Here is a 14791-nt window from a genome sequence, read left to right as displayed (position 1 = left end):
GGGAAGAAGAGGTAGAGGACGGATTCCTTTCTTCACTTGAAGTGTCAGGATCTCTTTGACCTGACGGGAATCCCTCATCGTAGCTCGCTCCGTCGCGGACAAACAATTGGTTACTTGACGCACTAGACATGACCTACATATATGACGGTAAAACCTAAGACACTGACGGATTTACAGAAAGTGCAAAAATAATAGTAATAATAATAATAAAGAGGATTTAGAGCACATACCGGATTGAGGTCGAACAGTACTATATGACGGATGAAGTAGCAGGACGGTACGAACGCGCGATATAAATGACAGAGGCGCTCTGATTGCAAATTTTTTATGAGAAGGTGTGAATGAAGGAAGAAAAGACAGGCTTTTATAGAACGAAGGGTACAGAATACGAAAGGACGCCTCGCTTCGAGGGAACAGCTAATCAACGAAGGCCACGTGTCCTTCGTCATAAATAAATCCCACGTGTCTTTCATCATCAATAAGCTTAGCCCGTCAAGTTTCAATAGATGGCCATAATGAAGACTACCACTCCTTGAGTCCGTCCAGTCTGAAGCAACGGATTCAAGGAGTGAGGGGGCAACTGAAGAGGATAAAAGTAAAAGACGGATCTCTCTTCACAAAGCACGACGGAGTGATGTTGACATGAGGTTAGACCACGGATTGATATTACAAGGACAAATATTGGACGGTGTCGGCATTAGATATCCGTTGGGCATTGATTAGGTGTCATAGACTCCTAATTCAAATCAACATACATCACGCGATATGTTTGATATGGCTTTGCTTCATCTCCACACAAGCGTGAACATAGGATGTTCTTGCGTTATACGTTTGATCGTAATAAAAGACTCCTATATAGAAAAGAATTCTAAGAGATACGCAAAATCCACAAGTCACTCTCCTAGAAGGAAAGAACTTCTTGACTAAGGCATGAATTTAGGCCCTACGCTACTATAAATACCTCAAAACCCTCACAAAGCAAGGTACGCATAATTATTTCGACTCTAGCATTCTAGGGTTGTAAAAAAAATTCTAACTTGACCTTCGGAGGGTTTTTGGCCGGCACCACACCAGTGCTCTCTGTTAGATCGTCTATTTTCTTTTTGCAGGGGTTGCTTCGGTTTGGAGGAGTGCTTGCAGCTTACTGGTGATTTTTTCGGCATCATCAAAATCCATCACACACAAATCAACCTTTAGAGTTATTGTGTTAATCGGAACTTGTAGGGGCTGGAGTGCATTGTTTGCTTCATAGTTTGCAACTATTTTCTCTAGTGGATCATTTGGTGTTGTGACATCCCAAAGAGGTTTTTAAACCTAGTTTTTGGATTTTCCTCTTCGTCAACACTTCGATGTATTATGGGTGTGTTTAGTTTTATGTTTATCCATGTATGTTAATGCCAATTGGTTAATCACTTAAAAAACTGTGCTTTGAATTATTCAATTTGCTAGAAACCAACATTAGCCGTAATTTTGGAGTCAAAACAACTTGAGTGTGTGCTACAAACATTGTTTTAAAAACCAGACTGAAATGGCTGGTTGAATAGAGAATTGGACCTAGAACTGGTCCGGTCAAAACATTAATAAAAAAAAAAAACCAGTCCTGACCAAGTTAAACCGAAAACTAGTCTCTTTTTTGGTTCTTTGACTGTACCGGTTGATTTTTAAAACCATGGCTACAAACTCTAAACGCCAGTGAAGAGTTCAACTCTCTATCCAACTCACTAAACAAAAGTAAATCCAACCTCTGTTAAACACTTCCATATAATAACAAATAAATAAAAGAAGTACTCCAAAGGAAAATCAATCAATAAGAAAAGACACATTCAGAGGAATAGTCCGAATTATTGCATTTTTTTTTAGCAACGATACACTTCATGCTTAATGGTGTAGACTCTAGAAGCATTCTCTCAATTTCCCAGATGTGGAACCTTATAACCTGCCCCAAAAAAATTGTTACATCCGGAAACACAATAGAATTCTTCTAAAAAAAACATAATAGATTTAAATGAATACAATTATACAACATTATTAATAATATAAATATGAAAATGTGAATAATACTTCCAAAATGGGAAATTCTTGGTTGTGGCAACGGGCAAATTGGCATTAACAAGATCATTATCTAGAATAAATACAATTAAGGGTCTGTTTAATAAAACAATTTTTTGGTAAGGATGCAATTTTAAACATAACACAGAGATCAAGCACCTAGTACCAAAATACAAAAACAACGTTAATTCCAAATATTTGAGACCGGCTATAAATCTTCAACAAATTAATTATGGTCAGCTTTGCGTGTTTTGCAAAAACAAAACATTAATTATAATTCTAAGGGTAATTAAGGCGTCTTACTTCCACACTTGTGTTCCAGTTTTGAGTGACCCGCCGCAATAGTTAACGGCGTAAACAAAATCGTCCATGTCTTTCAAGTTTTTCAAGTTCCTTGGAAAGACCCTTGCATATGCATGGAACTGTAAGTTTATTCACTATCTGGCAACACAAATCGGTGGGTGCACTACAAAAAAATCGTGTAACCTTTGGCCTGCCAATTTGTAAAAATATAAACATATTTATAAAAATATGTTCTCCATGCTATAATTTGTTCTTCGAGGAAATTTGTATATAAACAACTAAAATTGATTTATTAATTTATATGTCTACTAGTTTAGTTCTTTCTCTTTTTTTATGTAAATTAATGAATTGTTGAATCTTGTTATATTATGTGTATTTATATGTTTCTATCTTTTAATATGAAAATAATGTGTATTAATATGTAATGAATAGTGTGTGTGTGTAACAAATGTGCATGTTTAGTAGAGCTTGAAATTAATTAATTTTTTTAATAATTACTTTTAGGCCAAATGTTATTTCTTAGTATTTTTAATAGAGACATCACAAGATTGTATTCCTCTCCTCAATTAAAATGTGTTACACTATATATATATATATATATATATATATATATATATATATATATTTGGCTTATTAGGTATAATTTTTTTAAAGACTTACTTTTTTCTTAATTTTGTTTTACTCAAATTAAACTTAATTAGTTATTATTAATTAAAACAGGCCTTACACAGATCCTGCTATAACTACTTATTATTAATGGAGTAGTCTATAATTACTTATTATTAATGGAGTAGTCTATAATTACTTATTATTAATGGAATAGTCTATAATTTAATTTAATTACTTATTATTATACTTATTAACTTAATTAATTATTATTAATGGAGTATTATATACTTTTATTAAATTATTAATTACTTATTATAATGGAGTAGTCTATAATTTTATTAACTTAATTACTTATTATTAACGGAGTAGTCTATAATTTATAACCTATCTATAGTATAAATAAAAATGAAGATATTTGACTTTTTGCTAACCTTATAATATTTTAATAACATAAGTGTTTGTGTCCTCACAATTTTACATGTCAATATTCTAATATATATTTTTTAATTGAACTTAATAAATTATAGTCTATATTTAAATCCTCAATTAAATGATAAAATAGATGCTTCAATATACAAACATAATCATAATAAATAACTATTGATGTTTATCATAATTATATTTAATAATTACATATAAAAACAAAATCGTAATAAATACTTATAAATAAATACCATAATGGTCAAATTTTATAATTAATACTTTGTATACAAAAATAATCATAACAAGATATATGAATTTAAATTTGGCAAGGATGAAGTGTAAAACCTTTGTTTTGCATTATCGAATTAAAGATTATTACATTAACTTTTTTTAAAAACCTTCTCCCATCTCTCCGTGTTTGTGTGTATTAAAAAATAATTAGGGTATATTTGGTAACTGTTTTTTCTCTTTATTTTTTGTTTTAAAAAACAATTTTCTATTTTTGAAACTAAAAAACTTGTTTGGCAACTCAAAATTAATGGACAAAAAAACAAAATCTGTTTTCAAAACTCAATTTGTGAAGGAAACTGAAAACATGCAAAAAGTTGTTTTCGGTTTCTAATTTTCAAAAGTCAATGAAAACACACATTTAATTTAATGAATCTGTCTCATTTAATGAGTTAGTATTAAAGTACAAATCCTAATAACAACATATTTTAGTAAAATTGTTTTTTCTTTATATTTTCAAAAACAAGTTTTTAAAAATAGAAAACAAAAACTGTTACCACACATAACCTTAGCATTCTCAAAAGAAAAAATAGTGGGTTAATCCCACATTGGAAAATGAATGTAAGTTAAAGGGGTTTAAAGTCTGTACTGTGTATCCAATAGTTAAACCATTTTGGATATACACCACTGTAAGTTTCTTTAAAAAATCTTCTCCCCTCCCCCCGTGTATGTGTGTGTGTTAAAAAAATACTTAGTATTCTATAAAAAAATAAAAAAAATAAAAACTTTTACTTAAAACTCAATACATCTTGCTACACCTAATAACATCTTAATAAACTTCTAATTGTGTTGGATTTTCAAAAGATAATTAGAATTAATTGAGTGTGGTTATGTTTATTCTTTAATATGTGATAAGAGATGTGGTATGTTGGGATTGGAGGTTATAAAACCCAAATTTTATACCACATCCTTATAAAATTTAATTTATATTTATTAATATCTATCATAACTATCAAGTTTTATATTTATGTATAAAATAAAGAGGGATAAAATTATTATTTCACTACAATAAAAATGTATTTTTAGCGACAAAAGTTGGTGAGGAAAATTTTTTCATAGCCAAAAATACAGATTTAGCATGAGTTGTAAAATAATTGAAAGCATCTCTTTCGCAACGCTCATTAGGTAGTTTCACTAATATAGATGGTTCACCACTCACCAGGCAGGCTGGGGCGGCTGTCATACAAGCTGAGCTACTTGAGCTAATTAAGCAGCCAGCTGCTTGTCTTCAAGTTTTTCATTTAAAAATAAATAATAAAAAATTAAATGATTGCTATTTCCCAACAACATAGCGGTACTCTAATATTATATATGTTTTACAATTTCGCATACTCCCCAATGCTACTAAAAAACGGAAGTTATATTAAGTAATGTTAGAATTGTTGATATAGTGTTAATAGTATGTGAGAAATTAATAGAAAGAAGAGAATAGTCGAATTAAAGTTGCTCAGTCTAATAGTTTATGTCCACTATAGACTATCTCAAGTGGTTACATGTTTGTTATAGGATTGTTTCTTACAATATAGATCAATTGGGGATTTTTGTAGTGAGCTTAACTCTAAGTTAACCATCAACTAACCTTAGAGCGTAGTATAAGTTAGTTTGTGCAATGTAAATGTTGCAGTAAAATAGTATAAGTTGTGCCACAAATACATTAAACATGACTATGTAGGAGAGCAGGCAATAATGAATCCAATATAGAATGAATTGAACTTGACATGAAGTAGAATGCACGAGATAGCTGTTGACAATAGTGAGTGACAACTATCAACAATAGATGGGGGGTTGACAGGGTGGGCAAGATCTAGTTCAGTGACAAGGTGGGTCGTTGCAGGTTTTTTTTTTCATCCCTATTGATCAGTTGGTTTCAACATTAATGAGGCATATGAAAGATAAAAGGGATGGACAATCATATGAGAGAGAGAGAGAGAGAGAGAGAGAGAGAGAGAGAGAGAGCATTAGGGGGTGGTAATAGAATATGTAAAAAATTGTAAAGAATTTGCATAAAAAACATCAATTTATATATAAAAATAATTTAAATATATTTTAAATAAAAACATATTTACACTTTTAGGACAAGGTAAGGCTCGGAGATGTGAGGCGACGAAAACTAGTTCTTGTCCCATCACCTCTTCAAGGAGCAAAGAACTTACACAGGGCAAGACAGGCCTTGTGAGGCGGGAATCTTCTGTCATCCCTAGACACATGAGTGAATTGGCAATCTTTAGGGAAACACATGGTCCTGGATCTAATTTGTTAGAATTTTTTATGCTAGACTGATGGAGAGAAAAATAGAGAAAACATAAGATGTTGTTTGGCTTCACAGTTTATGTCCTAAATATATTACCTTAAATGGTAGCATCTTCTATATTGAATTATGTGTTACAATCAGCCCATCGGGTGGTTTATAAGGAGAGATTAGCCTTAGCCAAACCATATAGTACAAATTAGTACTGAAATACAAAAATACCGGTTGTACATACAAATATATTGAACCTAGACTAATATCCCTAACATCTGACTTGTTTAACCACACCATACGATCCAAGCTGTTAGCTAGAATGCAAAAGTTATATATTCCAATATTAATATTTTATTGTTAAATCTTCAGGCTAATCAAGCCTGACTGGAGCTTGGCTTGCCTGAAATTGCTTGTAAGATAAAGTGAGCCAATTTTGAGTGATGTAAAATCGGCCTGTTTATTCTTAAAGAAAAGAAACATACATTAATACATGCCAAATAAATAAATGTATATAAGATCTCTAACATTTCCCTTCTTTATTTTTCTCCCATTTTCATGTCCCTGGAACTGTATAACCTACAAATTAATACACCACAAAGTTAGTGAGTCCTTTTGCCAAAAACAATAATAATAATTTATATATGAAAAAAAAAAAAGTAAGCTTACTTCCACATTTTGTTCCTGGTGCAACCTTTTTGCCACATGACCTTGCCACATAAACCACCTTGTCCATATCAATTGCATCTTCAATTTCCTTAGTAACAAGTTTGCAAACGCATGGCACATCCACAACCTTGACCACTGCACAACACTCCCATGATGGCTTAGACTTTGGCCCAGATTTACGAACGTACTTCTCGCATTGTGATACAAGGCCAAGCACATTGACCTCACAGCTTTGGGCCATGGCTTGGTGATTGCTGGCGATCGTTATTTCAGAAAACATCAACATTGCCAAGACCAGGCAATAAATTTTGAGACAAGAAATTTCCATATCTGAATCTGATATTTCTCTCTAAACCTTATTTGCTCGTTTACGCAGTAATTAACCTGTAATTAATGTTGGCCTATATATATATAGAAGCGAGTGAGTAAGGTGCTTTGGGTTCACAAGTTATGTGTCATGTAATGTTTATTTGCTTGATTGAAATGACAGAATTGGGATTGGATTGAAGGGCATAGTGCTAAATGGGATGTAAGGTGGGTTGGGGTGATTTTCGGAAGGTAGAGATTATTGAAATACTAACTAATATGATCAGACAATTTGCCTTATAATAAAATGCTAATGAAGACAATCTACATGACAGAATCACGAGGTTGCTGCTCCTCATTTCATGTGACGTTTGTCTTTAGTACTGTCTTTGCGTTGGAGAAAGAAGATTGTGTAAATATGAATATAACCGACAAAAATTAGCCAATCGCCGAAGGAAAATTACATGTGAAAGTTTCACACACACATATAATATTTATAATATATATTTAATCAAATGATGTTATCAAAAGAAGTTTTAGTCACTGATTCTATCAAGTAAAATTGAAGTGGCAAATTAAGGGCATGTTTGGATTGAAGAGGAAGGGAGGCAAAGTGGAGAGGGAGAAAGTAAAATTGGCTAACAATAGGCTAATTTTGGACCAACTCTACTCTCCTTTCCTATGCTACTCCTCCTCCCTTTCTTTCAATCCAAACGAACCATAAAGTATCAGAGATTCTAGGTTTTACTTGGAGATGCACATGGTTTGTAGTGATTGGGGATGTAAATCATCATATGTAGCGTGTGTTTGGATACCACTTATTTTACTGAAAGCTGAAAATTTATTGCTGAAAATAAAAAATAATAATAATTTATGAGTTACTGCTCACTGCTGAATTACTGTACACTTGTCTTAATGCACTGTTCATGTCCCATGAACAATGTAAAAGGCACTGGTCAAAACAAAACAAAAAAAAAAGGCAAAAACGTCAAACGTGAGGAGCAAAACGCTATCCAAACGAGGCTGTAATCACTTGTATTGCCCCCATTCTTAGTTAATTAAGAGTTCTTTTTTTTCTTTTTCTTTTTCTTTTTTGTGTGTGGATATATTAGGGATTAACTGCCATTCAAAATAGATATAGGTAGCTTTTTTAAATGAACAAGTCAAGTTTGATGATGGAAAAAAAATTGTTTGTATTCATTTATTTAGCAAACAAATCAAGTTCAAGTTTTAGTTTAGATTTGACCATAAAACGAGTTAGGCTCAAACATACACTAATGTGTGCGTGAACAAACTTGTATCTTGTAAGTATATATAAGACTCGATTTGAATATATGTGATATTATATATTTATATGTATACTGTATGTTCATTTAGACCCTTTAAATAGATTGTTTAACCTAATATATTAACCAAGTAATTACTTTGATTAATTATTCAGATCTAGGTTAAACACAAATAAATCATATCATGTAAAGATGCGAAAAAGTAAATAACACAACGATATTATAACCCAGGAAAACCAATGAAACTAACTGTCGTAAGGTAAAAACTTTGGAATATTTGACCTAGTTATCCTCAAGGTAAAGTAAATCCACTATAAGATAATTGAAATTTTTACAATCAGATTTAACTCTAAATATATTACTACCTCATGTAGTAACTTACTGATACGACCACTTACAAGAGCTCCAAATCCATGGACTCTTTTTCTTCTTAAATTTATAGCAACACAAGCCGCCTTGCTTGTGACTTTGAGATCCCACTCAAAGGTTTCAGATCGCCTTTACTTGTTCATTTTGAAGCAGCAACTATGTTCTGTTGGAATAATCATGGTTTGTATCTCATACAAAACATACGCAATGGAAAATAAACAGATCTACTTCATTCACAATTGATAACATGTACAATATAAATTTCAGAATTCAAGAACAAGAGAGCGTACCTTGGTGTGGTGAATTTCAAAACAAAGATTGGAAGCACTTGGGAATACTTTTAATCTTCACTTCAATTCCATTTTACGTCCAAGAAGTGTGGTCTCTCAATCAGTTTTTAAGGGAGAATGATGAAGTGTCTTACACTCACATACACACTAATATTTCAAAATAGTGTCTCTTACGCACATATAAATTCTGTATGTTTCTCCCTTAATATCTAACTGATTATCTAATTGGGCTAGCCTTTTGGACTTTTTTAATTGGGTTTAAGTGTGTGGCTTAGAGTGGGGCCAAAAGGGACCAATAAGACACTAGCTCCAATGGGCCTTGAGCTTTTCTATCAACTCTTGACAAATCCAAAGTTACTATTAACTATATTTAATACCACTATATAAATATAGTTGCACTTTAGGCTTTATTTATAAATTATATCCCAAGATTCTATTATACATGCAACCCTTTTATAAAATATTCATAGTAATACAAAATAATGAATTTAGACTGCCACTTTATAAATTATTACACCTTAATTCCTTAAGTGCCCGGTTTAATCCTTTAATGTTATTCATCATATATTTATGAAATCTAATTCCATAAATATATACTTTAGTAACTCCTTACTAAAGTGGTTAGGCCTAACTCTTTGAATAACCAAACCCATTAAATTTATCTCAAGTGAATATTTTAAATCTCAGTTAATAGACTATGAATTCCATATTGAGAATATATGTTCCATCAACACTAAATGTGGCTGCCCAACATACTGAGGTTTTGATCGTTACTATAGATCTCACTCCTGATATTTCCAAGCAACCTACACCTCATGATCAGGTCCATTATCCTCTCAGAATTAAGAGTTCATGTATATATAAGTCGTGAGTTTATTATTCATTTAACAGTTGTTAGGAGAATAATAAACTCCACAGTGGTCCAGTTCAATATATTTTAACTCTTAAAACATATCAACATACCAACCAGAAATCTCCATTTTCATGATCAATACAAATCATCTTAGTTGATATGTTATAGTCTTCGCAGATGAAATGCCCAATTTCATCACTGATTATAAACTAAAATTCTGAGTTTACAAAGAACTTATGATTTATATCTTCTGTGACTAAATTACATGAATCACATACTATGCATCTCATGGACTATATGATAATGTCTCAATATTCATGTTACCATTATTTTAGATAATAAAAAAACAATTTTATTAATCACAATATTAAGTCATTCATAATGTCATACATAGCATTATACAATAGGATTTAAGGGCACTCATCCTAACATGTTCTACCAATGCTTGATTGTAGTCTTGGCTCCAGTAGATTCTTGTGTAGTTAGAAGGTACAAAACCTCTCAAATCTCACAAAGAGTAACACACAAGTCTTCTTCAACACCCTCAAAACATGGCTAGTGTTTTATTTATTATATGTGGAAAAGTTTAGACAAAACCCTAAACGTTTTCCCGAGCTTTAGGCCTATTTAAAAAATTCTACAGAAAACTGTGCCTTCAATTTTTTATCAGTCGAGAAAGGCAAAACTTCACTTTTTTTTTCTGCAATCAGCTGGACTTCAAAGCTTGAAACATCCTTATTTAAGCATTACCTAAACACCTAGACTAGACATGTTTTGTTCTCAGTTTGCTAACACAATAATACAACAATGATTCTAAATATTTAACTATAAACCTTTAGAACCTAACATATACATATGCAATATCTTAATATACTTTAAAATTTTGAGATTAGATTATATAAGTTTGTAAATAAATTCATAATATATTAGATATAATTTATCAATAATATAAATAGTCTATTTAGTAGTAAGAATTATATAAAAATACAAGATTGGTAAACATAATTTTATAAGTTAATAAATAAAAATCATTATATCTGATTTACTCAAATTATATATTTTAACTTTAATTTAATTATTAATTATTAACATAGTTTTGTGAAAAGGTCAAAAAAAAAAAGTTAATAAAAAAAAAAAGAGAAAGTCGTGGTGTTTACCATATAAGAAAAAAGAATAAGTTAATAAAGTAATTTACAAAAAAGTTTGAGTTTGTTTAATAAGAAAATGAACAAGTAATCTCATTTGATAATAAACTCGAGTTTAACTAGTACTCAAAATAAATAATGAATCAACCTTGAATCGTTCAAAACTCAACTCAAGTCACTTGATAAAAGAGCATCACCTTCGTGGGAGACGTCCTCATCTATACCAACAAAAACCTGCAATATCATTTATTTGTGGTAACTATAAACATGAATTACTTGGTAGTTGCTACATTATTTTCTTGAAAAAATAGAATATAAGAACTAAAAGACTAAAGCATTAGTTTAAAATGGGAGAATGCATAGACAATATTTTGCATTAATTCAAATTATTGAGCCTCTCTTCTCTTTCTTTGTCATTGTTGTCCTTCTAATAGTAAAGTCACATTCAGCTTGCAATTATTGATGATATTCTTGCGTGGGAGAAAAACTCTTATATAAATTGCTGGAAATGTTTCAAATTTTTATTTGGACTTGGTTAATATTTATGGCCAAAATGGGCAAATGCCCTTTTCGCGCAAAAAAAAAAAAAAAAAACATTATACCTCATTTCCCAAACTAATTAGAAAAATGCCCTCTTTTGAAACTCGATTTTCTCAAAATCAAGTTTCAAAAAAAAATATTATTTGAGGAAATGGGGCATTTGCCCATTTTCACCTAATATTTATAGGGTTGTTAATTTTACAAATGCTTTTATTTGAGTTTAGTTGTTAATTAATTAACGGAAGAAAATATTTTTATTTTTAGATAACAAACTAGTTTTAGAGGCTTTGCAATATGGATGATATTATTTTTTAAGCCCGTATTCTGTTTGATCGGCCTGCATGGGTCCTCCTGAGGTTGATCTATAGAAGAATTTCAAGATATGGAAAAAATCAAATCCCTGAGGTAGATGTTTCAATAATCCTTTACTTTTAAAAGTAACATTTAAATTCTCAATCTTCAATGATTGATAATACTGTTTCACATAAGTGATTAGTTGCAAGCTTAAATTCAAATTGTGATAATAAATTTAATAAAATTATATGATTGACAATACTAGCTATTTCACATAATTAGTTGCGTACAAATTTAAAATTCAATATTATAAAACTCAAAAATGTTTGTTTGAGTTTTCTTCACAAAAATAATGCTTATTTGTGCTCAATGACGAAGCTAATTTTTTTTTTAAGGGGACTAAGATTAATTATATAGAGATATGAAAAGAATTAGAGTTTGTAATCAGCCGACAAATCTATAAAAATCACAAGTTTTTCCTTTTGAGAAAATAAAAATCAAAAGTTTTTTTTTTTTTTATGGGAAATATGGAGAGAATTTTATTGCATCTGAGAAAGCGAGTTTACATCATGGATAAGAGCTTGCAAGATATAGCAGGATCCTCTTCAATCCAAGCAACATAATCAGTAATGCTAGACGCATACTTTGCTAATAAATGGGCAGGTAGATTTCCTTGTCTCTTAATATGGGAACACTCGACATTCCAAAAGTCGCCACTGATGTCTTGAATGCCTTGGACCACTGCAACTATGGAAGAAGGAGCCAAAGAATGGTTACAGACAGGATTATAAACTATCATAGAGTCTCCTTCTAAAATAACATCACGTACACCAACCTCCTTAGCAAAGGGCAACCCCACTTCGAAAGCCTTTCCTTCTGCCTACAATGCACCTATTGGACCTGGTATTTTCTTACTTAGAGCTGCTTCAAGCCGTCCTTCACTATCTCTGATTACCACCCCACTCCCACCGCTTTTTGCTTCGTAAAAACTGCCTGGTCTACATTTATTTTAAAGTATCCCTCTGCGCTGGAGTCCACACCGCACCTTGCGGAGGCATTGTAGCTGCTGGAATGTCATGCACAACCGCTGCTCTGTACTCCCTGAGGTAATCTGATGCCCATCTGAACACTTGTTGCCCTGACTTCCTTACACCCCCATGCCTTACCTCATTTCGGTTGTGCCATAGCGCCCATGCAGTAGTGGCTGCTTGCGCTACATGGTCCTCTCCCACATCCGTAACCATCATCAGCTTCCACATGACATCCTTGAAAGACGCGTTGGCATCAACAGTACCCGAGAAAACCAATTTGGAGCATTCCCATGCCTCCTTTGCTTTCGGACATCCCCATAGAACGTGACCCACTGTCTCCGGAGCCCCTTTACATTCATCGCAGAGCTCTTCTTGGATAATCTTTCGATGCCGTAGATTATTCTTCGTTGGCAAAGCATTGCAACAGGCTCTCCACACAAAGTGACGTACTTTGTGTGGCACTGTGATGCTCCATATCCTTCTCCAAAAACATCTAGTGTCACTGTCATCCGAGGAAGTGCCCTTATTTGGTGATACGGCTCTGGTCACTGCTAGCTTATGGGCACTACGCACCGTAAATAACCCATTCCTTGTTTCAGACCAAATGAGTTTGTCAGGTGGCAGTCGAAAACTAATAGGTATGCTTTTAATGATATCGGCCTCATGTGGTAAGAATAATGTGTCAATGATCTCTGAACGCCATTCAGCAGTAGCACCATTGATCAACTCTTGCACCCGAGTATCTGAATGAAAGCCTTGGGGAAATTATTCTATGTGTTGATGGGCATGGTAACCACCTATCTTCCCAAATGCGAATGCTAGCCCCGTTTCCAACCCTCCACCTCAAACCCTCTTTGACAAGTTCTTGAGCAGCCATAATGCTACGCTATGTGTACGATGGATTGTTTCCAATTGGGGCATGGATAAAATCACATCTTTGGAAATATTTGCTTTCAAAACTCTGTAAACTAGAGAATTATGGTCAACTTGGAGTCTCCACCCTTGTTTCGCCAATAGAGCCAAATTAAATAGTTTTAGGTCTTTGAAACCCATACCTCCATTTGACTTTGGTTCACACATTTTCTCCTAACTCAGTCACGGGAATTTGCTTTCATCCTTCCTTTGGCCCCACCAAAACTCTCTAATCATGACCGTCAGCTCATCACAAAGGGTGTCTGGCAATTTAAAACAACTCATGGTGTAGGTTAGTATAGCTAAAGCCACTGCTTTTATCAGCACTTCTTTTCCAGCTTTGGATAACATCTTCTCTTTCCATCCTGACAATTTCCTATCAAGCTTTTCCTTTATATCATTAAAAGTGTTCCTCTTGTTCCTCCCCACAAGAGACGGCAGACCTAGATACTTCTCATCTGCTTGATTACCTAGGCACCAAACCTTTTGCTCTATTCAGCTGCTGTCCTGAGGTTCAAACATAGACCTCCAGTATTCTTTGTAATGAATCACATTCAGCTAGCGATGCTTTGCAAAAAATGAGGCTGTCATCTGCAAAAAATAAATGAGAGAGCTTTGGTCCCCCACGACAAATAGCAATCCCCTCCATGCTTCCATTTCGCACCGAAGCTTTTATCAACGCTGATAATCCTTCTGCACACAATAGAAATAGATAAGGTGATAGGGGGTCACCTTGCTATTGGTGAAGTAGGGGTTGCCATAAAACCCTGTGAGATGCCAGCAACCTCCATCCCAGCCACCTTCTACCCAGGCATCAATGTGGTCTTGAGAATACGTTTTCATGTCCACCGTGATTCCCTCCTTCCACAACATAGCTAAACCACCCTTACTTCCATCACTAAGAACGATTAAACCATGCTTCAGCTTACACCGCTCTTTAACTTTCTCCATCCATGCTTTACCTGACTTTGTCTTCATCAAGAGCACAATATTGGACTCTTCTTTATTGACCACCTTTTTTAAGGCTTTAACTGTCCGGAGGCTCCCAAGCCCTCGGTAGTTTCAGCTTAGGAGACTCATTGATCTCGACGGGGTTGCCCAGCAACCTCCACCTTTCTTACCTCGTTATTTTCTTCGGTTACCTTCTTCTTTTTTTCCTGTGTTGCTTCGTCAACCTCATCTCTG

General features: G+C 33.3%; 1 protein-coding gene across 1 annotated transcript; it reads right to left on the bottom strand.

The window, feature by feature from the left end:
• Nucleotides 1–12225: 12225 nt before the first annotated feature.
• Nucleotides 12226–14557, bottom strand: LOC142606318 (uncharacterized). The gene is made up of 3 exons (XM_075777685.1): nucleotides 14392–14557; nucleotides 12704–13437; nucleotides 12226–12543 (listed from the first exon to the last, which is right to left on the bottom strand). The coding sequence occupies exons 1-3, from the start codon at nucleotides 14555–14557 to the stop codon at nucleotides 12226–12228; spliced, it is 1218 nt and encodes a 405-aa protein (XP_075633800.1).
• Between the last annotated feature and the right edge of the window lie 234 nt (nucleotides 14558–14791).

This window comes from Castanea sativa, chromosome 8 (genome assembly GCF_040712315.1).
Source record: "Castanea sativa cultivar Marrone di Chiusa Pesio chromosome 8, ASM4071231v1".
Lineage (NCBI taxonomy): Eukaryota > Viridiplantae > Streptophyta > Magnoliopsida > Fagales > Fagaceae > Castanea > Castanea sativa.
Note: the sequence above shows the minus strand (reverse complement) of the source record. Positions and strands in the feature narration are given on the sequence as shown.